The sequence below is a fragment of the Strix aluco genome, chromosome 3, assembly GCF_031877795.1.
Source record: "Strix aluco isolate bStrAlu1 chromosome 3, bStrAlu1.hap1, whole genome shotgun sequence".
Taxonomy (NCBI): Eukaryota; Metazoa; Chordata; class Aves; order Strigiformes; family Strigidae; genus Strix; species Strix aluco.
Genome location: NC_133933.1, coordinates 36111211 through 36138696, shown reverse-complemented (window position 1 = coordinate 36138696; position 27486 = coordinate 36111211). Strand labels below are relative to the sequence as shown.

Below are 27486 nucleotides of genomic sequence, written 5' to 3'. Positions count from 1 at the left end.
TGAATTAATGACCCAGGTAGAGGAGAAACCAGAAGGTCTGATCCCTGCTTTGTGGCAATTCCCCCAGGGGTCCCTAGCTGCATATTTTCCCTGCCTCAAGTTGGGAGTAGGAAGAGATGGACAAAGAAGGAAGCTGCATACCTACCTGTAGTTTTCTGCAAGTAGTTATTTCAGATACCTTTCTTAAGGACTGAGTGAATGACATCAGCAGCCAGGGAAAAAAGAAAAATTCCTTGTGAATTTACTAATTCTTAAATCCAAGTTTATTCTCTGAATGAGCAGGTATCAGCTATGGCTGTGAAATTTATGTGCCAGAGCTCCTCAAAGTGGAATCTCCCATCCAGACCAGATTTGTTATCTTGGGGCTGAACCCCACCAAGATTTACACTGTGGCATATTTCCCATCTTCCTGGGAAGACCCTGTGTTTTTCACCACTGCCATCTGTCTCTCGGAGAAGAGCTGCCATCCGCTGTTCCAGTTGTGGCTGGTGAAGGCAGCACAACATGGGCTGGCACAGCCAACCTGGAGCCAGTGCAATGCTTCCTCAGAGAGATGCAGCACACTTCAGGGACAGATAAACCACCTGCACTGAAGTGACCCAAGGGCTGATCCAGTCTATGAGTTGAGCCATGCTGTCGTGTGCAATAATTTAAGAATAGTAAAATGTAACCTGGTGATTGAGATCCAAGTGGTATGACAGCTAGTTAAAATATTAATAATAAACATCTTTAATTCAAACAGGGATTTCCCAGATAAAAGCATCCTGGCACTTACTGGAAAAACAAAAAGTATTAGCTTTGAGAAACATACAACCTGCCTTCAGTTATTTGCCATCATTGTTTTTCCAAAACTGTTCTGCATGTCTTGTCCTCGGTTTGCCTTTATCCAGATTTTTCCACTACAGACTGGATGATGGAAGAGAGATCATACTTATTAAATTTTCTAGTACTAAGCTGCAAGGAACTGCATGTACAATGGAGGACAGGGTCAGGATTCAGAATGACCCTAACAGCCTGTAGAAATGGTCTGGGGAAGGAACAGGTTAGAGAAGGGGTATGCATGAGACTTTACGCTGTTGAATAACCAGCAGCACAAAAACAGGAGGGAGAGGTATGGGTTGGGTAGGAGTTTTACAGAAAATCAGCAACAGACCCTATGATACCTTAACCTGCAGCAAGAAGCACACAGGCTGCTCATTAGAAAATACTTTTTAAAAGGTAAGGAAAGCAGCTTGGTCACATAGATTGCCTGGGAGTCTCTCACCTGTAGAGTGTCCCATCACTCAAGAGCTTCAAGGAGAGATTTGGACAAATGTTGGTCAGGAATGATTTGCGTACCAGTGATCCTGGATGAGACAAAGGCAATGGACTACAGGACCTTCTACACCTCTTCCAGCTCTATATTTCTATGGAGCTATGAGGTAGACCTGCTGCAGGATGGCTCTGTTGCTGCAAAGGGAACATGGGAGAAGGAGTACCCAGTTCATCCAAGGCCAGGAGATAGCCAGAGGCTTGAGATTTGGGACAGCCACGGGCACAATTAACCTTTTAACCATGGCAGAATCATTACCATAGAACAAACCGGTGAATTTGCCAGTAGCATCTGCAGAGAATCTAAGACTAACTTGACCTAAGGATTATTTTTCTCTAGTTTAGGACCAAATGGCAGTTTCTAGTATGGCCAGTAAGATGACTGTCATCACTTAGGTACTGACTTGCACAAGATTTGCAACGCTGTAAAGCCCAGACACTTGGAAAGAGTTCATTTTCAGAGGAAACCCATGTAACTGAGCAGCCAGTCTGTGATCTAGCTCTCCCTCTGCACGTCCAGTCCCTAGAGCTTACAGGCTTCTTACAGACCTCCTACCTTCAGCTCAGGTTATAAAGTGGGTTACACTTTTAAGCTCTGGAAGTTCACCAGTTCAGTCCCTGGTGTTAGCCAGCATAGGCATCATCCCAGTCACATTGCTGCTGCATTATTTTTGCTTTGTGGATGAGAAGAGGATTAAAGTCTTCAGAGACGCCAATCCAGATTCTTTTGGTAGCAGTCCGCTCATTTATGCAAACAAAACCTGCAAAGCTGGAAGGAGACTGACACGTAAAACTTAGAATGGAGTATGGAATAGTGATGATACCATAATCATCACTATAGCGTTTTTGCCAGATAGCAAATCTATGTGCATCTCATCAGGAAACCAAGCGGAGACCTTAAAGAAGATGGACAAGAGCAGAAAGGATGTCACAATTCACCCACACACATTGAAAGAAAAAGGACAGGAAGACCCCCAGGGCCTGGAACTGATAAGATAAAGAGAAAATGTAAATAGCTTCGACTGAGAACAGGCTTTGAAAGCATGTGAAATTATTTCTGTGCCTTCTAGTTACTTCTTTTTCCCTTAGGGACTCCACCGTAGTTAGTGGGATGGCATCAGAAGTGACAGAGTACAAAGAGCACTGTTTCTCCTGGCAGGACTCTGGTTTTCCTCCCTTATTTTCCTTGGAACAAAATCATGACACTTCCATTCTCCACAGCTCGCTCAATTTCTCCTTTCTCAGAAGCAGATCTCAAAATTTTCTGGCTATATAAATAATGGAATGCAATTCTGATACATGAACTACAGATGTCAGCTCTGCTTCTCCCCTTCTCCCTCTGTCTTGTCCTTATTAGGATGAGAAGCTCATTGCTCTATTTGAAAAGGATAGAAAAATTTCTTTGCAAGACAAAGGATGTATTTTTACTTGGTCTTCAAAGAATTATTGCTCAAAAATGAAGATCTGTTGCAGGATTACACAATGAACATCTACATGTAAAACAGAGAATTTCCAGGACAATTAGGAATTTCTCAGAAGGGTTCTGAAAGAGAAATTTTTGTAAAAAGACCTACTCCTGCATGAGCTTTGTTCAGTCTGCCAGAAAATTACTAGCTTTGTCTTATCCATCAGAAAGCATGACACAGCTTAAATGAAGGGTGGTATTTTGTAAAAGCAACTCACCTCATGCCAACATCCATCTGCATTCCCACTCCGCTCACATCCCCGTTTTGTTTCTCCTGTTTACCAGGGGCTGGAGCCAGCCCAGAGCACCAGACTGCACACACAGGCATCCACTAGCAGAAAAATATGATTGAAAGCAAACGATTACTAGTGGCTAGTATGCTTTAACTTCTGTGTGGACAAACTCAGTCCTGACAGAAAATGGTGAGAGTAACAGACCTGGCTTTTGAAAGCCTCTCTGTAGAGAGACAAGGGAGCAGAAGTTGTTATACATTCACAGGTTATCCCAGTGCCATTCTGTGGGGAGATGGGCCTTCAGCTTCCATTCAGACTTTTCATGCTCCTCTGAGGTTACAGCAAGGGAGCCAATTAGCACTAACGATGGCAGAGGTGATTTAGTGATATGGACACTTGTGTATAAGAAAATGACAGGTGCTGTCAGATCAGTGGAATAAAAAATCATTCCTGGAGCAGCCCAGTCATGCCAGTTAGCTAGAGGCATCAAGTGTCCAGAGACATGAACTGCAGATCCTGACCTAAATTTAGCCTGATGAGCTTTTTTTTTTTTAAAGTTTGCTCATTACTCTCTTGTACTGCTCTTACCCAGCAAAGCATTGAGGTATATGCGTAATTCAAAGCACATCCACACCCTGTTGTTCATATACTTAAAGTTACAGATGTGCTTATCTGAATTGCTAGGTGAAAGACTAGGAGCATTACATGGTTATCTCAAGCACTCAAAACTCTTCTGGTAACACATCCGACAAAGCCAAAATGCTGACAGAAGGACGAAGCCAAAATGCTGACAGAAGTAGCATGGAACCACTCATAATACTTTGGGAACTGTAAATGATGTGATGGTAACTGCATAGCCACATATATAACTGTTCTGTACCTCTTTGCATAGATAAAAGCATATACAAATACTAACTACATCAGTATTTCCCAAATACATATCTACATAGATTGCCCTCTCCATCTCTTCAGCCTTTCCTAAGTCACTTTGAATCACTGAAATCTCATGGAGGCAGCAGGATTCAGGGCAGGGGGAGAGGGAGGAATCAAGACTTGTAATTTTTAACTCTTGCACTTCCTAGAAGAATTTGTCTCATCTTTGTCTTCTCTCTGCCCTTTCTTTCACTTTTAGATCCTTCAGCCCAGTACGAATTTTCAGCAGACACTCCAAGAGCTCACACTTTCCCTCTGGGTGAGGCTGCTCACAGATTTTCTGGGCAGACTGTCACTGTCTCTTCCATCTGCCTTTCCAAAAAGAAACTTCATTTCTTTCACAGTCCCACGCTGGCACTCACGGGTGCACATCTACTTGCAGCATGACTCTGCAAAATTACCTCTGTGCCTCATTAAAGCACCCTAGAAACTCCCCTGAACAGCATCAGCATCTGCATCTATAAGCTCTGAAACTGCTTAAGACTCTGGAAGGTGCAAGACTCATGAAGAATTTATGAAACAGAGTAGACAGAGTCTATGCATAAGGGTCTGTGCCAAGCCAACAAGCAATCTCCTTTCTGTCCCGCAATTACAAGACTAGGCATCTTTAATTCCCACTTGCTTCAGAAGTACTCGGTAGGACCGGGCCATTAGTTAGTACCTTTTCAAGGGGTGATTCTGTCTAATTAGATGCCCTATAAGATAGGCATCTTACAGTGTACCTTATTAGATGCTGTATAAGGAGAAGTACATACATTCATTATGGAAGTACATTTTGCACCCAACCCAAGAAGAACACAGCTTATCAAAACTGAGCATGCAGACAGAATTGCAAGACACAGAGAGAAAAGGAACAGAAATCACTGCTGAGAGCTGTAGGGCTCCCCCTGATCTATTGTGCAAAGCTCATTTTTTTAAAGACTGGAAATGGTGCAGGAAGGTCTCTGAGCTTTGGGCTAGAGGATCTGAGTACATGAAGGAGAGTGTCTTCTTACTGATTTAATTTCTTTGGTTTCTTTGAAGTTGTTGTGGAAGATTTGGATATACTGAGATGTAACTGGTTTGCTCGCTCTTTCCCATAGAAAAATCTATTCATGAGACAATTATATTTTAACCTACCTGCCTCTTTAAAAATACATTGTATTACAGAGCATCTGTAGTTAATAGGGCTGTGACATCTCAGCCATATCAGACAAATTTAATTCAGATACCACAATATAAATGCAACTACTTTGCTTTCAATGTGACCATCAAAGAAGCTGGGAAGTGGAGGTGTGCCTTTGTTTCTTTAGAGGGTATGAAGAAGTCTTAGGAGGGTTTTAGATACTAAAGCTTTTTAGATTAGAATTGTTTCATGTCATTCTCTTTAGGCATCAAGAGTTACCAGCAATTGGCTTCCTTGCTTCTTTTCTTTACTAGAGAAATACAGGACTGCTGTACAATAGAAGAGTTTATATCGACCCGAATAATAGCAAAATTATGGTATTACAGGAGTCAAGAGAATGACAATGGGGGAAGATGGAGAGTGTTAAACTGGTCTGGTTACATTCATTTAAGTCCATTCACTACTGGGCATTGCAGATGAAAAAGAATGGTTTTGCTAAACATTCAGCATCACTGTCTTCAAAAGAGCTGCAGCAGCAGCAGACATGTCACGTTTACCAAGCACACTAAATCTCCTCCAGCAAAATCAGGAACACCAAAACCAACACTGTGGCTGCTCCATGCTTGGAAAATGTAATGAAAGGGGGGAGGGGGAGGGGAGGGGGGGGTGGGAAGCCTGCTTTTCTTGTTTGTTTTGGCAAACACTGTTTTTTCAGCCTTTCTCAAAATACTCTGAAATTGATACCCAGAAAGGGTAAGCTTCTGTAGTTCACAAAATCTTTCCCGGTGTTACCTTTTAACAAACACCAGCTCTGGCAAAGCAGGGCAACACAGACCCCAGAGCATGCTCCATGCCCGGCCCAGGCTGCTGCAGCGACCCCCAGCCTGATCTTCTACTGTGCAAGTCCTGCCTCTCACTCCTTCAGCCTGAAGGCATCAGGGATGGAGGAGCTTTATGCCAGAAATGGAATCCAGCACACCTTCCATGCTGGGCCACTCGTTTATCCAGCAGCAACAAGATGGAGCAGCTGAGAAGAGCCGTCAGCATTTACACCAGAGACAAGATGTTCATTTCTCACCAACCTCCACAGCTTCTCAGAGGAACAGAGTCATTAGCACTCGCTCTACATTAATAACAGCCCAGATTATCTCAGCACATGACCTAAAAATCCATAGTTTCCCCACAATCCAGTATCTTACCTCTCCCTTGCCTCCCAGTCAGATGAACTCCATGTGCAAGGGGACAGGTTAGCCCAGGGGGCTGTATAATGCTCTTAACAAATGGACAGAGGGTCACCTCCCCAAGGTCTCATCACAACCGAAGTTGGCCTTTTTAGAGAGCAACCTTCCTTCAAAGCATATCCAAGTTCCAACTTCCTTTCTTCCACCAAAGAAAGAGAAAACTGGCTAAAACTAAGATAAATAATCTTATCAGATTTTTTTTTTCACTTGGGAGAAAAAAGTTGCTTCCTAAATCTGCTTTACAATTCAAGACGAGCAGCAACAGTGTGCTGCAAGAAGATGGCACAGAAACACCAGCAGGAGCTTGAGAGGAGAATGAGCGATGCGGATCAAGGCAGGGATGGGGGCAAACCTGGGTGAAGAGCCAGGGGTGGCACAGGACGAGCAGAGGCAGCGGGATGCTTGGATGGGGCATAAAGCTGAGAGTGAGGCACAGCTACAGAGACAGTTCAGACTCAGAGGTGGCAGCCCAGATTTGAGGGAAAAGCACACAGAGTGGATGCCAGGGCCCTGACAGACACCAGAAGCAAAGACAACCCCTCACGACATGCAAGCCTTTCATCCAGCTTGCTGTCGGGGCCCCGCTGCCTATTGCAATGACACCCCCCACACACCCCAGAATAAGGGCACATGCAGCCCAGGCGCAGAAGTGATGCAGCCACGACTCCGGAGGCAGTTCCCTAGGGGAAGGTCTGGTCCAGGGGCAGGGGCTGTTTCTGGCCTGCTGAGCCCAGAGGAAAAGACCCATGACCTCTGCAAACCGCTGAGCATCAGTGCAAAAGGGGCGACCGCCCTGCCACCCCCTGGCCACAGATCCCCCCAACTCTTCCCGCTGCAAGGGTGCTGGGTGCTGAGCCCACCCCAAAGAAGATTTCATCATAACTCATAATGAGGTCATCTTCTTTCATGCGAGCGTTTCCATAGCAACAAAGAGGCGATTTTAATCTCCAATGTAAAAGACGCAGCGAAAATGACATGGTTTGGAGTTTGGGGTTTTTTTGGAAGGGGGAGAGGTTGTTGTTGCAGCTGCAAGCAGCGGCCCCTGGGCTGCAGCAGCCCCCTGGCCGGCAGCCCCCCATCAGCGGCGTGGGGCCAGCACCACCACGTGGCCAGAGCCACCCTGCGGACCACTGGCCCCCACCGCATCCGCAGCAGGGCAGGGGGCAAAAGTCAGGGGCAGAGGAGAGTCCCCAGGCCAGTGCAGGGAAGCAGGGTCCCCCCCCCCGCTGAGATTGTCTCACTCATCGAGGCTCCTAGCAGCCGCAGCACAGGCCTCTCAGGTTGCTGGAGCAGAGGGAACCAAAACTGGGATGCAAGTGGGCTCGTGCTTTAACCTGGTGGGGTGCAATCTGAACGGGTGATCGCTGTCCTCTTCCTCCAGGCCCTGCCAGGGAAGTGGAAAGAACAACCCCAGACTCACCCACAGAGTGGGGAATTATTTCAGTAGTATATGCTTCAGAGGACAGACTGCTCTCACGTACAGTGGTGATGGGAAGCACTGTGATTATTATTCCCTCTCTCCTGGCACGCAACACAGGCCTATATCTTAATTCATGGTGTGCTGTTTGCAGTTGCTTAGTAGGGCTATCAAGCATCAAACATCCTCCCTCAGGTCTACTATGACAGGCAGAGCAGAGGGGAAAATACGCTGTGCCTCATTCACTGCAGTCTAAAGCAGTCCCTGAGAAAAAAGCAGTATGTAGAACAAGTAGACCAACATATAAAAGAGCAAAGCACAAGGCCTGGAGCAGGGCTCCTAGGTATCCTAGTAATATAAGTAGTAGAAATATATATAAGTAGTCCTATCAGAAATAGCAACCTGTGTATGCTAGATGAATACCAATACTAGCACTGCAGTACTAATATCACTTCTGGGGCTCACTAGCACTGGCACCCATGAAGGATTAGACTTCCATTTTCTCCGGCCACATCCTGGAATAACATCTCTTCTCTCCCTAGTTGTGACATTAACACTGATATCATCTCAGTACCTTATTCAGACCTGCAAAAGGTCTACTGCAGATCCCATGTAAGGGTAGACAGAACGCCGAGACCAGGATTTGCATTCACAGCACCATTCTTCAAAAAACAAAAAAAAATACAACACCTTTAGGATTTTTATTTCTGAATAATTTTTTAATTTTATTTTCTTAGAAGTTACAAAGAAACTCTCTCCAGGAGAGCAAGGAAAAAAACAACCCTGAAATATTTCCCAGCAATTTTGTTCCATATAAACACAAGCAAAGCTACATATTTCATTCACATGCATGTACAAAAACATTTTAAGTAAAACATCCTTCACACATAACATATGTATTAGTCTCAGAATTGAGCCCATAATCAGATTAACGTCACCTACCCTACCTAATCTTATTTTCTTGTTTTCTTTTTAAATTGTAAGTTTCTATGCAGGAATCATCTCTTTTTCTGCACAGTATTATGCATATTCAAATTAGTAAGGATGGTCTTGGAATTAAATCACTAGGTAGCACAGCCTGACATAGAGCTGTATACTAAAGTTGTTACACTGCCGTTTCTACAGTGAACTTTGTTGGATACCAGGCAAAACTCTTCAAAAGGAATAAAAAGGTATTGCTAGAGGGAAAAAGGAATATGATACACAGCGTGCTCTCAACTACAATCCTCTATGATTCCCATGCAAAACACTTCAAAAGCCAAGTAATTCACAGATCTTGCTCTCCAAATTGATATCATAGTTCCCACCAGTTTCAATCATGGCAAAGTAAATCACTAAAGACATCAATGCTACTGGATATGGACATGGTCAATACTCAATATTCCAATTTGCCATCCACCCACCTTTGGAAAGAGAAGGGAGAAAGATGAAAGAACCAACAAAACTGCAGACTGCTGAAGCAGGTGGATCAGCAGAGCACTTTACCAGCGACTAGGAAAAAATTACAACTGCGAGAGCTGAGCTTCATTCCAGCCCACTGCATAATCTGTGTCTTGAAATTTGGGGATTACATGGTCAATGAAATCCTCACTAGTTGCCCAAGGCTGTATTAACACCTAGCAAAATCTTATTTGATTCATAAAAAGCATATTGTCTGTACCTGACTCTGTGAGCTAGATTTGAAATGTCACTATTTCATGCGTGATGAACACCACTGTAAATCTAAGGATGGTAAATATTCAGAGGGGAAGGCTCACCCAGACAGTAAAGCTTTCACGTGCAAGAAAGGAAACATCAAGCACACAAATGTCAGAAGCAACACCTGGCATAATGGGGGAACGGGACGTACAGATTTTACTCTGCCATCATTTTTAAATGTACAAGCAATGCTGATGCACTTCTCATCTCTGCATAAACACGCATCCTAAAGAAAATCAGTAACACCTCTCTCTTACACTGCAATGACACAGCTGAATCAATGGAGGGTGATTTTCCACTGTATTTAAATACACTTGAAGCACTCAGACCTGGCTTGTTGCAGTGTGTTACAGGGTGAAATGGGTGTGCAAAACGGATGTGAAATACAAGAATACAATTAAAAGTAAGACAGAACATCTGTACATGAGCAATACAAAGGAAGCACTTAAGATTGACACTTAGGAGGTTTAACCAAAGCCCTGGAGAACAGCAGATTTTCATTTTTAGCCCACTTGAAATCTTGCAAATGAGCAAGCGATGCTGGCAGCAGCCACTCTGTCCTCTAGGTCCTGAGAATAGTGCAAGGGACTTTACTCAGGTGCCCCAGCCTCAAGAATACTTTACAACAGTTTGGCAAAGCATTTACAGAGAAAGGCCCAACGACAGGTGTTCTCACACAGTATCAAAGACACAAGGGCCAAAACAAGCTCTACAAAATGTGTAGAAGAGAAGAAGCACCAACCCAGCAGGAGGAAGTCTCCTCTGATTCCCAGACAGGAAGGGTAAAGTCAGGTCACTTAACTCAGACATTGATGGTGTGGATGTCTTCAGCTGAGGTAGTCAAGTCCAACTCACTTTATGGGCACACAAAGGAAAAATAGCCATTTCTAAAAATACCATTCATCTGACCTGCTTTACACTTCTACTTCAAGGCCAGATGAATGGTGACCTAAGAATGACTATTTCTCTTCAGCTGCAAATGGGGCCCAGAGGAACAAATTTAGCTGCAGACATCTAAAGCTGAGTGAGAAGATACCACCCCAAATACCCTCCTTGTACCTGGGCAGTTGAACAGCACAACTGTGCTGCATTTCTTCATGATAAGCAGTTTTGCTTAAAACCAGTATCATACAGGTCAGTAACATTGCTCTGTCCAGCATTCTCCAGCTAGCAACGGTCCTAACCAAATGGAAGAAAAGCTCACAACTCTCACAAAACTCTCTGAAGGATCCTAGTGCCTTCTTTGAATAGTAACCAAATCTCAAACACACTTCTAAGAGGCAAATACTACTATTCTCTTTTTACAGCTGAGAAAACAGGGACAATGCAGCATGCCTAATGGTGACTCAAAGGGAATAAAAATAAAGATTTCATGATACACTGGTCCACTGCTCTACTACTGACTAGGCTTCAAATAACTAGAATTTACCCCCCAGGAGAAACCTTTAAAACTGTGATGGACAATTTTAACTCCAATGTCCATAAAAGCCTGTGGCCACACATTCTTATTAGACATTGAGGAATTTTATGTTTGGCTTCCACTTCTATAAAGTGGAAGAGAAATACAGTTAAGGAAAAAGAATTAAGGCTAGGCATGTTATACAGAAACAAAAATACTATCCCTGGAGCTCATTCTTTCAAAAGATAAAGTTGCAATTGTAAGGACAAATGGGAGGTTTGGTAAATCTCCCTCAAACATCCCAATGGGTTACAGGTATAAAGCCAGTTTAAGTGGCTGTTCATTCTTGATTCATGTTCATTCTAGCTTTTTTGAGAGAGATACTCACTGAATCAAGTTAAAGACTGAGTTGATCAGCTGAGGATTGTGCAGAACAAAAAAAATGCCATCAGTCAGCTGAGCCATAAAAGCAAGCAGCAAAATAGATTCTGTTTCAGACTAAGTTGTCAAGATAACAACTTTGAATAGGAAACTTCAGCCAGCCTGAAGTTGCTGCACTCAATCCAATGAGAGCAAAGGAGAAGTTTGCATTGCCAGTACTGGCTCACATCGATAGTAAAAGCTGCTTCATTCTCTCCAGAAAACCACATCAACTTCCCTGACTAGATGATCAAGAAATCAACTAAAGAAGAAGCTCTGCTGGACTCGTTACTAACAACGAAGAATCGGTGCAGAATGTGAAGGTCTCGGCAGCAGCCGACATGGAATTGTAGCATTTAAAATCCTGAGAAATGTGTACGAGACAGAGTCCTGGAACTTTAGGACAACATCTTTCAGTTTATTCAAGGAACACCTTGGCAGGATCTCATGAGGGATTGCCCTGTCCTCCCAAAGGGGCCCAGAAGTGCTGTCTTATCTTCAAAGACAGCTTTCTCGAAGTAGAAGAACAGTTCTTTCTGATGAGCAGAAAGTAAAGCAGGCATGACAGAAGGCCAGCACAGACAATAAAGGAACTCCTGACTGAGCTCAAACACACAGAAAAAAGTACAGAGAAGTGGAAGTGAGGATGGGCTGGCCAGCAGGGATATAGAAACACAGCCGAAGCATGCAGGGACAGTTAGGAAAAGCCAAAGCTCAGCCGGAGTTGAAACTGGTAAGCAATGTGAAGGGCTTTTTTAAGTGCACTGGGAGTAAAAAGAAAGGTTAAAGAAAACATGGGTTTACTGTTCAACGATGCAGGCAACCTGGTGACAAAGTATGCACTTTGTACTTTGAGGCTGATGTACCTAACACCTTTTTTGCCTGTCTTCACTGGTAAGGTCTGCCTTCAGGCCTGCCAAGTCCCTGGGTCTACTAGCAGAGCGTTACCTACAGTAGAGAAAGATTGAGATAGCAAGAACTTAAGGCAATTGGACATACCTAAGTCCATGAAACCAGACAGGATGCATCTGAAGGCACTGAAGGAGCTGGCTGATGGCGCTGTGAGGCCACTCCATAGCATCTGTGCAAGGTCAGCAGCAGCAGCAGCAACAGCTCCCCAACCAGTGAAATACCCTGACTTAAGACTGTCTTGTTGCCTACAACAGTTAGCAAGAATGCAGCCAGCACATTGAGGGAAATTATTATTTATCCCTATTCAGCACTGGTGAGACTGTATCCGGAGGATTGCATCCACTTTTGTGCTCCCCCTTACAAGAAGGGCATTGCAGCAATTTCAGTGGAAGGCCACAAAGCTGGTTAGGGGGCTAGAGCACAGGAGGTACAAGGAGAGGCTGAGGGAGCTTGGTTTCTTCAGACTTAAGAAGAGAAAAGGCTAAAGAGAGATCTCATTGTATACAACCACTTAATGGGCGAGTTAGAGAAGACATAGTCGGACTCTTTTTGGAGATGAACAATGATAGAACAGAGGCAATGAACACAAGCTGGAACATGGGAAATTCCAACTGGATGCAAGAATATATTTTTTCTTACTATGAGGGTAGTCAAATATGGGAAAATTCCCAAAGAGGTTTGGCATCACCATCCTTGGAGATATTCAAAACTCAAGTGGACAAGGCCCTGAGCAATCTGACCTAATTGGCTGTGCTTCAAGCAGGGGGCTGGACTAGAGGCTAGAAACCTCAAGATGTCCCTTCAACCCAAATTATTCAATGATTCTATGACTTAGCAATTCTCCTCACAACTTATTTCCACTGTTAACTTCCTCATTAATCTGCCAAAGCAAGCCATGATACCATCAAATGTATAGGGTGATCTTCAATCTCCTGAGTCAGGATGGAGTCCAGAAGCCAGCAAAGACTGCCAGCAGCTGAAGTGCACTACACACCAAATGTCTCATAGTAATTTTATGCAATGTCCCTCATACCCCAGGGCCAGCCCTGTTTATGAATCATAGCCATTATAGTGCTCTCTTAGTTCGTTTCAAGTCTATTACATACCATCAGGATTAAATAAAAAGACTGTCTCTTTTCACATCTTCTTCAGCTTTTTCTTGCAACGCTGGTTGAAGACAGGTGAGGATCCCATCAGACTGTCAGCAGAATGAGAGCCATAGCTGCTTTCAGAGCCATTGGGGCTCTGTGGCATCCCAGCTTCACTCATGCCTGACATCGGTTCCTCAAAGACATCGCTGCCTAGGACCCCGTGGCCATGTACATTAGCCTCCTCATTTTCCTGTGGCTCCATCTTTACCTGTGCTAAGTTCCAGAGCGGGGAAGCATTCACCTCAGCACCTAGAGAAAGAAAAAGCACACAGTAGTAACTGAGCAAAAAGACAAATCATAAATGGCATGCAGATGCAAGGGACAGCAGCACTGGTAAAGAAGGAGCAAAAGCAAAGCTGCAGGTGAACTAGGCTGGGGGAAAAACAAAGAAAACACACCAAGCACTGTGAAACAATAAATAATCTATTGGCTTTATTTTTTTAATAGCCCAGTAACTGCCGCTCCAAAAAATACAATGCTATCCTTTCACAGAAATCCTCCACGTGGTTTTCTCCATGAGAAACAACAACTTAAAGAGCCCACATCACCCTCCAGGAGTGTCTCAGCAGCAGTGAGCACACCAACAGCACATGGACTAGACCCTGCATAAGCAGTCCAGAAGTCATTCATGATGATGAGATCCTTGCAACATCAGCAACTTTCTTTAAGCTGTCAGATAGACTGGACTTCTGCAGGGGAGGTGAAGTGAGAGGGCAGAGGAGCGGGTAGATGTACAATCTCAAATACTACTTCCAGCACTGAAACTCAGAGACATCAGAGCTGCGGTCAGCCACCCAACTGACTGCCTGCCTCCTTGTAATCAAAACCCGCAGGTCTCATCCCATCCTTCAGCAGAACAGAAAGAAATCCTCTTGGCTCAACCTCACAGACACTCTGCTGGGAAATAGCTTCCCCCTGCCTGCCCCCCCCCCCTTTTTAAAAAAAAAAAAACACTTTTGGACTAGTATGCAATCTGAGCACATTGAGGATTATCTGTACAAGATTATGAAACCATATTTCTTGATAACAGCAAATGTTTTCCTCCCCAAAAGCTGTAATTACAGATTGCATTATTTCTGCTTATTTACAGTTTTAAGAGAGACAAAAATCCTATTAAAAATACACTAATTGGGCCCCTTGCTGAGCTGGGCATAAACAGCCCAGAACTGAACAAAGCCTGAAATCTTCTCAATTTTAAATCTGGTCCCTCTTGTGTGGGGTTAAATTCACATGGAAAATAAAAAAAAAAAAAAACTATGAAAACAGTTTTAGTAAGTTTTCCAAACCCTGTGTCTCAAGAAGCTTGGCCACAGTTTGAAAGCTCAACCAACCCTCTTGTACTGAGCCAAACTTACTACTATTCCCTATTAACAATACACTACTAACAATAGTCCCTTATTACTAGCAATTAGACAGAGAACATATCTTTCACCACATATTTGTACCGAGAATTGTCCCTTATGAAGGGGTCAGAAATCTTTTCCAGAGCAGCTTAGCCAAAAACAGGTTTTAGGAGACCTCTGTGGTAACACAGCCTACATAAGCTCAGCAGTTAGACAGCAAGCCAAAATGGAAGTGCTTGCTGGTGTCCAGCTGCCTTAATGAAATGTCCTTTTTATGTTAATTATAAGTAAATGCGTTCCTCTCAACAACAATGGACACATCATTAAAATGCTATCAGATCCACAGAGTTGTAGCTTCAGTCTACACAATAATCAAAGATGCTCACTAAATTTACTGTGTCTTTCATCAATTGCTCTTCATTGCTCAGCCTTATTCCTTTCAGCTCTATCACCTGTCATTGAGAGTGTCACTAATGACTAACAGTACTTAAGCATCCACACAGGACCTTTCATCTTCAAAGCACTCTAACTTCAAAGTACCTTACAAATGAGCTAATCCTCATGTTACCCTGCTGGGTAGAGGAACAAGATCCCCAATTTTGCCTCCATTTCCCCAACTGCAATGAAATTAAGCAGCTAGCCCACAACTGCAACGGCAGGCATAAGCAGAAACACAAGAAGAACATGGAAGGCTGTAACGAGAGTTTTGCCTTCAGACACTGAAGCCTTGCTGCCCTCTCTACAGACCTCCCACTTGTATTTTCAAGATGGTGGTGTCCTAATTGCAGTAGCTTTTTCTCTCTCCTTATGATATTATGCTCTCCAGCCTGCCCAGCTCTAGACTGGGAGTTCTCGCAGTGATGAGATTTCCAAAGGCTCTTGTGAAGTGAAGAGGGATTTTCAGGGAGGAACAGAGCTCTTGTATTCTTAATTAGAAAACATCAATTCGGTATCAGAGAGGCAAGAGGCATTTAATATACAGCTAGCACGCTAACCTCTGGGTCTCAAGTGGTAGATGCTAATACAAAGCTTTCCAGATGAATCACTTGCAACCCCAGATGGGCCAGAGGAGTCTGCTGTTCCCTCTTCCACAAAAATGCGAGCACTTCACATTTCAGAGGTACTAAGGAAAACAACATGAGCTTCCAGAAAAACATCAGATGGATTTGTGCTTTTTTAAAACTCAGCAGAATGTGCTATTTAAAAAAAAAACAAACCAAAGGACTCAGAGGTATACTCTAACCTCACTACATATGCTACTTAGTTTAGGGTTGATAGGAGAACAGGCTTCGTTGTTTTTTAACCATATTGTTAAGTGAAACAGTTATTATTGCAGCGATTTCCAGAGTTCAGAAGGTTGTATACAAAAATCAAAACTCCCTTTTTTTGGGAGAAGATTGTCTTCTTCATTTTCCAGAAAATTTGGCACTACTACACAGTGCATAGAATAAAACTTGTATATAGATATAGAAAAGGCACAGCAGTAGCAGATTCTCCCATGCTGGCCACCAGTGTGCTTCAACACCAACATCAAGGGATGACACTGAGGAAAAGAGCGCAGTCTCCATAACCCCAGTACTTCACCCACCATTTCACTTTCCATGGCCTCAGCTTACTACAGCAGGCTTTGGGGTAGAGATGCTAGAATAAGAGAGACTCCCACAAGCCCATTTCACATAAGTCACTGATAAGCTTTCATAAAACAACAATTGTCACTACCAGGGTGACTTCTGAATATGGAGGACTGCACCAAATATCATCAGTATTTCCATAACTCATTCAGTGCCTAAACTATGTAGGGTCTTGAATTTACTCCAGTCACAAGGAACTTTTCAGTAACAGGAATCTCTGGACAAGAATCCAAAACTACCCGGAAAAATAAAGGCAAAAAAAAAAAAAATATCCAGTACTCCCCTTACTAGAAATAAGGACAAAACTCTGGTCTCTTTTAAACTAATATATATATATATATAAACCCAAAAGTTATTTTTGTCTTTGTTACATCAGACTGGAAAAAAACCCCAGTACTCACATCTGCAGCAAATACCCTAGTTCACAAAACAACAATAAAGCCCTTGGGCCATCACTGTAGAAAAACAATCTACCTCACACCAATGACAAAGCCAAGAACTTTAACAATCTTCTAAAAATAAACACCATATAAAGCACTTTGTATTCTACAGGGTCCACAAATGGATTTAACAAATGTTCATAATTGATACCTTTGATTCTTTGGTTTTGTATTTAGAAAGCAAGCAAGGGTTTCTCTCCCATCCAAATCTTTTTATTAAAACATAAAAATTTTTTCTCCTTCTCCTTCCTCACATTGGGATCTGCTTTTAAAAACGGAAACAAGATCACACAGAATAGCTGATAGACTGTTTCCAGCAGTAGCAAGAAACCCCTACCTGAAGTCTGTGGGGAAGCTTCTACTTCCAAGTTGGCAGAGAAGCGCTCGCTTTGAGCTCCAAGGACTCCAACGGGCAAAGACTGGTCACCAGAAGCCAGATCTCCTTCCAGCTCCTCACTTATGGGGAAAGTAATATCACTAACAGGTTCCTCCTTAATCTTCACAGGCTTTGTGTCTTCTGCTGCCTTTTCAGGGTTGACAATCTTCTCATACTCTTCAGAGAGCTGCTTGCTAACCTGTCAAAGATCAGTGGGGGTGAAAAAGAGGCCAGAAAGGTCAGAGTGACTTCAGAGGCCCTGATGGCAATTACATTGCAGTGCACTCTGTTCCCAGAATATTATTAACATCTGACCTGCATGAACAAGTAAACAGGTTATCAGCTACACAGGAAAGATTTTTTTTTCCCCTTTAAGAACACCTTCTGTCCTGTAACAAGGGACTTTAATAAGAGGTTTAATCCATTAACACATCTGCTTGATAAATATGAGCACCTTTATTTCACAGACAGTGATGATGAGGCACAGAAATTTAAACAGAGCACGAAACAAAAGCAAAGTGTCTCAGCCTTACTGTTTAGTTTTACCTATGAGACTATCCGCCATCTGCCAGTAACAAATTTACTCCAGCATTAAAAAACAAGCAGCTCAGATATTCATCAGCTCTGTAGTCACTGGGCAAAGCCTGGGTACCTTCTGTCAGATTCACAGCAAAAAAACACAGAAGTTTTCTCCAGTCAGAGAAGTGAAACAAATACAGGAATGATATTTAGAACTACCCTGTACTTCTAGAAACTTAAAACCAGTAACCAATTAAATTAAAAATTTCAGATTTCATCTGCTTCTAACAAATGCTTGTTTATACTACTGAACCCCAATGATCAGTGAACTGTGCTCAGAAAAAGTCCAAGGCTTTTTAACAGCAGAAGCAAGAAGAAAAAAGAATAGCAAAGCCTATTTCCCCCTTCTAGATATACTTCCAAATACTACTGTGGACCTCAGTCTTGCACTAAGAACTGAACAAAATAAGACAATGACCAGCTGCAGGATGAGAGTGAACTGCATCAACCGAACAATGTAGGATACCTAAATTCTAAAAGGACACATCTGAACAAAAACATCTGAACAAAAAATGAACTGGTTTTTTGAACAAAAATGTTTTTAATGAAGACAGATCTTGATGATGTTATTTTTATGCACAAACCTCAGAGTCCTTCACAATTTACATACTAAATGCGCTTACAGGTGTTTCTGATTTATACTGCCTCTGTAAGTGTCCTGGTTTAACCAGGATAGGGTTAAGTTTCCCCAGCAGAGGGGGGGAGCTCTAGCCGGGTTATTCAGATACCAGATACCATGCAGAGGTCACATCCTGGCAGGTCACATTTTCCTGGCTTCTCACTGCTGTATTTGGTAGCTATTTTGCTCTGTTCATTGCTGTCACTATTACTGTTATTGTTATTGTTGTTGTTTGTTGTGTTGCTATTGCACTGTTGTATTAAACCTTTCCTTATTTCAGTCTTGGGGCTTTGTATTTCACTCCCTTTGTGGGGGAGGGGCAGCGGCCGTGTGGTCTCAGACCCCAGCAGGGGCTAAACCACCACAGTAAGCCACAAGGTGCCAACCCCTGGGAAAAGAAGGAGCACAAGGTAGCTGCTCCAAGACGAGTCAACTGGCACCCTGATAACGTAACAAGGAGGAAGGGATAATCTGCTTTTTTGTTCATCTGCTTGTTTTGTGAAATAGTAAGCAGCCAAATATCCCATTAAAACAGAAAATTCAGTTAATCAGTCAGTACTGATTTTACCTCTACTCGGTATTTTTGTCCAGGCCATTCAAGACCTGGAGGCCTCTTAAACCCAGACAAACCATCAGTAGAACATTCTTAGCCTCAGTAGGGACACAAATAAGGGGCTCTGTCTTCCAGTCAAAAAAATCCTTTCTCTTTTTCTTGATGACTCCCCTCCACAACCAAGAGGTCTTTTAATTAGATTTTACTTCAGTAAGACCCAGGACTTGCTACAGGAATAAGCAATTGTACTGGGGGTACATTTGTTGGTGTCATCAGTTCCCTACTGTTCTTCTCACCTGAAGCATGTAGCTGTGATAATCCTTAATGCGGTGTTGCCAGAACTTCTGCAGTGAGAGCACACTGCCAATGCCCACTTCATGGAAGACCTGCTCCATGACATCAGGGAAAGGGGTGTGCCCAAGTCGAGCTTCTCGATCCACAGCAAAGCGCAGCAGTTTGGTGAACTTCAAGCAGTACTCATGGGCGATGTCTGTCAGGGTCTCCAGGACACTCTCATTGGCACACTCAAAGCCTGTGTGAGCCAGGATGGTGGCCATTGACTGGTAGAGAAGCTGCCGGCAGGAAGACCAACTCAGCTCAGTCACTGGCTCCCCTTTTCCTCTAAAAAACAGAAAATACAAAAATTGCACACCTCCAAAAACTGAAAGGAATGTATCAGTTGAAGAGATACTGTTAATAATAAGGTGATGTACAAAGGGAAAGCAGATTATTTGGGGTTCTCCACAGCTTCTCCATTACATATGAACACCACCTAGTAAGGGTTTATCTGCTTTCCTTTCTTTCTTGCCTCCAAATCAGCACTGCCAATTCTCATTTTCCCTTCTAATGCCAGAAGATTCCTTGGGTGATGCATGAACGTGGGACTGCAAATCTTCTGAACGCTTAAGCAACTCCCTTCCCACCCAAGAGTTTTTCTCTTGGAGATGTGAATTAAATGGGTCCTTGACACAAACAAAAAAAGGCATTTTAAATAACATGAATGCAAATCATTTCCCCTCTCAGTTAATTATGTTTCTCTTCCTTATTATCTCTGATGCCACAGTCCTAATAGTCAGATACAAAGTCTTCTGGAATAGACAAGATCTGAATTTATAATGCCAAAGACACACATAAAAAGCAAGAAACAGGATTTACATACATTTCATAAAGGTACACCATAGCCACAAAGACCATTCCCCCACCCTCATTTCCAGTATTCACTCAGCACGACACTGAAAGAAGTATCCCTGTATGCAACCTAAGAAGTGAACACCAGGCCTGGAGAGGTTCTGCCGTAGAGCAGCATTCCCCAGCCCTGTGTTCAAGACCTCTCTTCTCGGTATTGCTAAGCAGGAAGAAGTGACCACCCAGGATGGAGAAGATGGAGAACAACTGACATGAACACTTCAGACATCATTCATTTACAGTCAGGCAACTGAATTTTTCATCAAGATGAGTTAACAAATAGAAATTCCACATAGGAAGAAGATGAGATAAGGAAAGGCCTCTGAAAGGTAAACATATTTCTACCAGATTTCTCAATTCACAATTAAATGCATGCAATGTGTTTGCCCATATCAGTAACACGGTCTTCAAATGCTGATGTTGAAAAATCAAATTTCCTTTCTGCTAAATATGCTATTTATATACTTTTTTACACTTCATTCAGCACCAATGGCAGAATTAAGCTAACAATTTCACCCTTCATTTGTTTCTGATCAATTCCTCCTAACACCTTCTGCAGCCCACCCCGAGATTCGCCTCACTCTCACCCTACATTACTTGCGTATCACCACACACTCTTTCCAGTAACAAGACCTGATTAAACAGTACACAGACAGCATTGATGCCTTGATAATTCTCACTACTCTTGTGTCTCCACCAAGTGCATTAGGTACCCTTCAGTCTTGCCAAGACGCTGGGTCACAGAGCCTCAGCACCCCCTGATCCTCAGAACTGACCCATAGAAAACCACCGAAACACGGCAGTAAAAGAAGGTAACATTTCGGGGGAGTGAAAGTGGAAGGTTAAACGCAGAGCTATCAGGACCAAAATCCTTCATTTTCAAGAACACTAGCTCAGCACTTTCTGATTATTCAAAAAAAGGAGGGGATCACACTATATTAAGAGCTGCGGATGATGATATTTCTAAGTGGATATTAAGAACAGCATGTGGATCCCAGGTCATGGATTCATCCCAGTTATTAATTGCTGGAAAATGACTTACATCCCAATTCCAACTCAATTATGTAACTACTCTGTAGAGAAGACAGCAGGTGCTCTGACAAGATGAATTAAAAGTTCATCAGTTCCCATATAAACCAACTGTCCCCCATACTGGTTTTACATCTCCCTCACCCCTCCCTCCACCTCCCAGCAACAGATTTCTGAAGTTCGCACAGCCATATGTCTCACACAACACTGGGACTAGGAGGTTACAACAGAAAAAAACAACTACTGAACAAAACCAGCCAGAAAACAACCATCAAAATTTATGCCTAGAAAAAAGAATCTCTTCTTTTTCAGCATATATAAAGGACATACCTAGCTGTCCATCAGCCATCAGTTGAGAGCATCTTATGCTACCAAAACCACTGAACACCAAACTACTATTAATACAGAGACAAATAAAGATCCATTATTGACACTCTGCCATTCATGCAAAACACTATGGGCAAACTTAAACCAGACAGATTTTGGCAAGCCCAAGCAGGATACTCAGCCACTTGTAAAGTAGAGCACAACATGTTCAGCAATGCATATCACTGCTCAGAAGCAGCAGAGAATGTTGTATCTCTTTTAAACTCCTAGAGGAAAAGAAACTAATTGCCAGCATTAAAATGCACCTAGGTCACTATGCTGAAAGGCATATAATCAACTTGAAATCTAATCAGTTAAAGACAGAAAGAAAAGAAATTGCAGGTACTGTACTCAAATCCCCACCTCTCGTTCTTGGTAAGATAAATCAATTTTGGTTTTTCTTATGTTTTCTCCTCTTGTTTTTCTGTTTCCCACAATAAACAATAGAGGAAGATAATTAAAAGCCTGATTAGACAGCAAAATTTGAAATAGTTGTAGATGTTAATAGAAACCAACAAATGAGAAAATACCTTTTTTTCTTCATCTCCTTTAACTTTCAGGTACTGTCCTACAAGAATGCACAAAACCAAAACCAGCCATATAGACACATTTAAGACAAGAGCTGCTACTGAATGTCAAGCCTTCCCAAAAAGGACCAGTAGACTTCTTTTCCCTCATGATCAGCTAAAGAGCCTTGGTCTTAGATCTCATCCAGATACTGAGCACCTACAAAAGCACCCTTCCAGGTACTGTCATTATGCAGAATGCCACTCTGTGCAGCACTTATGGCTTTCCCAAAAGCTCCCCATCCAGCAACCATCTAAAGCCAAACCTACTTAACATATTACCAGGGTCACATAGCTGCAAGTAAACAAGAGCACTTTAATCCCTAAAATTCCATCACCAGAGATTAACAAAACTGGCAATTAGGTCTGTGACTTGGAGGTGATCATCTCTACAGAATATATAGTGTGAAATCTATCACAAATACTGGCCAACTTGTTACTCTTCAGTTTTGTATTTCCAGTGGAGTTCTGTATTTTTACATATGGGCAACAAACACTAGATGATGTTCCAGGCAGAAATCTACCTGCCAAGCCATGAATTCATCAGACCCAAAACCCAGCCTTCTCCCACTGCTACCAGCAAATCTGTAACACGCAGAACTTCACAACAGAACACATGAAAAAAGTGTCCGTTTATACCAGTCAGACTTATTTTCAGCATTAATAAGGTTTCAGAACTGGCAAAAGGCCCATTTTCTGTGTCAGGCAGTTAACATGACAACATGCTATCCCCCAAAGGCACCACAATCCATTCACCCAAGCTCCTCTCCTGTAAGGCTGTTTTTCTTAGAGGGAAGGAGATCTTCTGGTTCATTTCCCATGCAGTACCTTCAGGGGAAAGTGTTTGGGCTAAGTCAGTACAAGGATCGACAGCCGAGGTTCACTCAACTGCAGCAACAGATTGAAGCGCTCTGCTCCCTCCTAGGTGAGCATAAGCTAGCAGCAGATGGAGGGAGGAGGGATTGTTTTTCCTATGAACACATCAAATTTATGAAACATTACACTGTGGAGTTGAATTTCTACCAAATGAGGTGCAACAAGGTCACTTCAGAGACATTTTCCCCAAAACAATAAAATAAAGGAGAATATTGGAAAAACGAGATTATACTAGTCAGAGAGTGCTTCAAAGAACACAGCACACTAACTCAAACCACAAAGTTGTTTCCTTTTGAAAAAGGGCTTCTTTCCACCTCATCCTTAGTAAGTCTCTTTTTAAATCTCTCTGCTATGTCTACAGAAGGCTGCACAGGTGTAAAAAGAAGCTGCTCAATACATAATGGCAAAAGGTAGCACACAACATTTGGAAAATATATTGGGTCCCAGTGGCCCAACCCAGAAGACCAGTTTAGGGGCTAAGCCAGAGTGCTTAGTCCAGCAAGGGAGGTACATTCTGCCTGGTCTAATTTCCACTGCTCCAAATCCTTCCCAACATTAAACCTGCTATCCCACCGACACGTGCTTCCCTACTTCTGTACAGGCATTTCTTAACTACAAGCCCTTCTGCCATGAGCTGTCTTCCCATTGCAACCTCCCAGTTTCATTCACAGATTATTTTTCAATGCAAAGCACACATTCGATGTGGTCAGGAACGCAAATGAGAGAATGGCAGAGAAATCTGTTAAGAAACCAACCATGCACACACAAGAAAAAGCATCTGAAGAGGCACATAATGAGTAGGTTAGGTTTCTTTTGAAGATGGATCCATGCTAATCAGAGGAAGCTGCACACAGAAGGAAAAGCTAGCAGCCTTATTATGGTAAGACTCTCCTGTTCAAATGGTAGTTTCAAGTCTATAGTTCCTTACTCATTCTTCACTGATTATGCTTTAAGCTTACATTCTGTTTCTGTACCAACCCAAACCAAATGTTAATCCCTTACTGTGTATTCCAAGAACTGTAACATCAACAGTTGCAAATCACCAAGACCAAATGGTAATTCATCCAGGAATACTAAAGGAATAAAAGCATGAAATAGCTGAATAGCTGTGGTGAGTCACCTCTTGCTTTAAACTGCCTTGACCCATGAGGACCAGAAGACAGAAAACGTGAAAATATTTTCTTTTAATAGCTTCAGAAGAAATATGAAGAACTGCGGGCTGGGAAGCCTGATATATTCTAGTGCATCAGGGAAATTCAAAGAAATGATAAGAACAAAATTAGAGGACACATGGCTAAATATGTCACACTCAGAAAGAGTCCAGACAGCTTTTGTAAATGAAAAACCTGCTTCACAAACCTACCAGAGTCCTCCAAATCCATCAACAAACAAGTATGTAAGAGATCTCCACTGTGGAGTCCGGGTCTTCGCTCGGGCATCTGTGCCAGAATCAAGGTTTGTTTCAATGTATTTATAAACAGTCAGGAAAAATGGAGGAGAGGAATAGCATCATGATTAAAACTGCTTATGATACAGATTTTGGGGGGTTGAAATGACCAAAACAGTTGAAAAATAACAGTAAATTAGGTTCTGCCTCTTCCTCATCTCAAAAGGGACAAGAAGGCAGGGGTTACAGGTACAGGGCAGGGCGGACAGAGGGGCAGAAAAACAAAATAAAAGTCAAGGGTGTGGGGTCAGAGGATGAAAATCAATAACAAGAAAAACAGAAGATGACATGTCTCTGTTAAAGAAACTTGTGGTCTGATTCAGACTGGTCACTCTTATCTTCATTTCTTCCTATGTCTACATATACCTATACGCTGCTTCTCAGATCCAGGTTACTGCCAAAGAAAATTAAATTAAAATATGGATTTAGTCGAATACTGTAACTCTGGCAATGGCACTTCAGAAGGCAGCATAAAATTAAGCACTACCATGTTTTATCAAGAGGATGGTCTTTCTTTAATTTGTTTTTACACACTAAGATAAGCGTCGGTAAATCATATAACTTTATTTTTACTACTATAACAGCACCTGCTATTCTTAATTCAAGTGTCTTAAAACAGTTAAGAACAAACATGCAACAACAAACTCAAAGCTTTCCTCCTGGAAAAGCATAAATGTGTATGGTTTAGCAAGCACACAATTAAATTAGAGTCCCCACTGCAGCTCATTATAAATCCACTCTCTGCCAGCCACAAAACATTTAATTTCAAAACTGTATATCCAATTTTTACAATCTAGTCCTTAAACTCCCCCATGTGGTTGACTGCTAAAATAACATTTCTTTACTTGGACCCCAGAAACTCGCAAGGGACAACAAAAAGACAAAGCAGCCCCCAAAACATGGAGCCACAGAAAACTGAACTTACAGCTGAAGCCACTGGGGAGGACAGCAGAACACTGCTCAGTCCTAGAAACCAAAGGGCCAGAAAGAGCAGGAGTCACAGGGCTCAGACTTTATTCTCACAGGACTCTATTTCCCTTCACATCTCTTGGCTAATTATTTCTTCTGAGAAGAACGATGGTGTTCCTCCACAAACAGCACTAAGAATCACTCTACTGTTCAGAGAGACTGTTACCAAAAGCAACATTTTTCTATAAAATGTATTTTATACAGCCTAAGGCCATTAAAGATCTTAGTGGCATTTAACTGATAAATTATATTTCATTGATGCACATTTTCCCCATTTTAAAAAATAAAATGTATTGTCATCTCCCACATCACATTCATTGGTGCACTGTCTTTAAGAACAAAAGGTTAGAGCAATGAGGATTAATCCCTGAATTTAAATGCACATAACCTACAAAGTATCATGAGATGCTGCAAGAAATGCAACACCTCCTTGTGAATTTAGTGCTTGTCAGAGGGGTAGACAGGGAAGTAGCAGCAATACTATTTAATCAAACATTGGCTGCAGAGGTAGAAGCAACGCAACCTTCCTTTACACTTTCTCCAGCTTTGGCTAGTGGAGCCAGTAACAGAGACAAGAATTCCCTCCACCCGTACTCATCGCCACCTCTGACCAGAATAACACCAACAAACAGGGTGAAATGCGATTGTTGCTACGTCACAGGTCCTTGGCCACTGAAATCTTACAAATATGTTATCAAACCATCTTTTCAGAACCTACAACTAAACAGCCAAAACCTAGTCATGCATCTTCTGCATTTTCAGTTACAATAAGGCAAGCTTAGTTGTAAGTGACCTAAATAGAAGAGACTTCACATCCTACAACTAAACTTGTCAAAATACCATTGAAGATAGCAAAACCATTCACAAACATTTAGTGTAGCACTAACAAGACAGAAATCAAAACTACACATCCACGTTTCATAGACAGGAAGCAAAAGCATATTTATTTTAAACAATGTGTGTGTTATCCATGCAAAAGAAATCTAAATCTTTCCTTTTCAAAGCCTGTTTTATACTTTACATATAACTCTTTGACCCTTCAGCCTAAGGGAATCGACATACCAACATATATATATTTAAAAACACTCAGCTTTCCTTCAGACAAAGAAGGAAACCCAAAGAAATACCAACACACCTGTAGAAATCACTCTCTGGGTCACTGTGCCTCAGCTGAAATGGCATTTTGGGGGTTTTGCTATCCAGAGGGAGCAGGTCATCAGGGAGAGGTGGAGAGGCCGGACAAGATGGCAGAGGTTCGTTGTCTTCAGTTTTTATGCCCTCTGCTTGCTGCTGGTTTTGAGCCTGAGCCATGGCGATCAGGCTGCGCAGGCGTCTGTTGTGCTGGATGAGCTGAATGGTGTGAATTGTGAGGCTGCAGGGCTCCGAGGGGATGTCCAGCATGGTGGTCGGCCGGGGTTTGTTTGCAGACGGCTGGTGCAGTGGAGGATCTTGGACTTCCACAGTCCGAAACTCACGCTGAAGCAGGTCAAAGGAGCTGCGGTTGGCCTGGTTAGATGACACCGGAATCTCACCCCAATATCGCAACATTTTTACACAGGTCACGTCTTGCCCTCAGAGCCCACAAGAAGGCTACCAAATACTGTAGTACAAAGGAGCCTTGTCGCAGGCAGAAGCGCTAGGCTTTGGGCAGCAGCAGGAACTGGAGCTGAGATGACGCTCTGAACAAAGCCGATGCTGAGTGTCAAGGAAGCTGTCGCTCAGTGCCCCACTGAGCTGCGTGCTTTTCACGACGGCATCAGGGCGCAACGCTGGCATTTAGCGGATTACATTGCTGCTTCTCCTGAGGGGGGGGAGAAGAAAGAAACGCACCCGTGAGGCGGTAATTATTTCTGTTTGTAACAGGGGCTGGTGTGGCTCCAACTGGGCCACGCCAGCACCTCGCTGAGCGGGACGCGCGGCGCGCCCACATTTGCATGGAGAAACTCCGGGGGCCGCACTCGGCTCGCCCGCCCCCGCCGGGCCCAGCTCCGGGCCCGCGGCTGTCCCGCACCCCGGACCCGCCCCCCAGCCGGCGGCTCCCCACGGCGGCGCCAAACTCGCCCGCCCGCCCGGCGCGGAGCCGCCCCCGCCGTACCCGGCGACCCCCCCGCCGAACCCCGCCATACCCCGCAGCGGCCCCGCCGCGCCGCTCCCAGCCGCCGAGCCGGAAGTGGGCCCCGGTCCGCCACCAGAAGCGGCCCCCCCCGCTACCAGCGCTGCTT

The 27486-nt window shown here is 43.2% G+C and overlaps 1 protein-coding gene across 4 annotated transcripts; it reads right to left on the bottom strand.

Moving 5' to 3' along the window:
* Positions 1 to 821: 821 nt before the first annotated feature.
* Positions 822 to 27470, bottom strand: SUPT7L (SPT7 like, STAGA complex subunit gamma). Of its 4 annotated transcripts, XR_012622445.1 has the most exons (8): positions 27391 to 27470; positions 26400 to 27065; positions 19123 to 19447; positions 17037 to 17274; positions 13241 to 13534; positions 8280 to 8367; positions 2995 to 3107; positions 822 to 2080 (listed from the first exon to the last, which is right to left on the bottom strand). XR_012622445.1 is itself a non-coding variant. In XM_074818108.1 (6 exons), exons 2-5 carry the CDS (start codon positions 26810 to 26812, stop codon positions 13272 to 13274), a joined length of 1239 nt encoding a protein of 412 aa, XP_074674209.1. In that variant the 5' UTR covers positions 26813 to 27065; positions 27391 to 27470; the 3' UTR covers positions 2624 to 3107; positions 13241 to 13271. The 4 variants fall into 4 exon arrangements, 2 of the variants coding, with proteins under 2 accessions (XP_074674209.1, XP_074674208.1); XR_012622444.1 differs by lacking the exon at positions 822 to 2080 and having other exon boundaries at positions 2623 to 3107; XM_074818108.1 differs by lacking the exons at positions 822 to 2080; positions 8280 to 8367 and having other exon boundaries at positions 2624 to 3107.
* Positions 27471 to 27486: the final 16 nt, after the last annotated feature.

What these genes read in the sequence shown, in the direction of transcription:
- SUPT7L (XM_074818108.1), bottom strand. Translation starts at nt 26,812, where the DNA reads ATGTTGCGATATTGGGGTGAGATTCCGGTGTCATCTAACCAGGCCAAC. An exon ending in ATCACAGCTACATGCTTCAG is followed by an intron (nt 17,275 to 19,122) that starts GTGAGAAGAACA and finishes GATCTTTGACAG; the next exon opens with GTTAGCAAGCAGCTCTCTGA. An exon ending in AGCTTCCCCACAGACTTCAG is followed by an intron (nt 13,535 to 17,036) that starts GTAGGGGTTTCT and finishes TTCTTTCTCTAG; the next exon opens with GTGCTGAGGTGAATGCTTCC.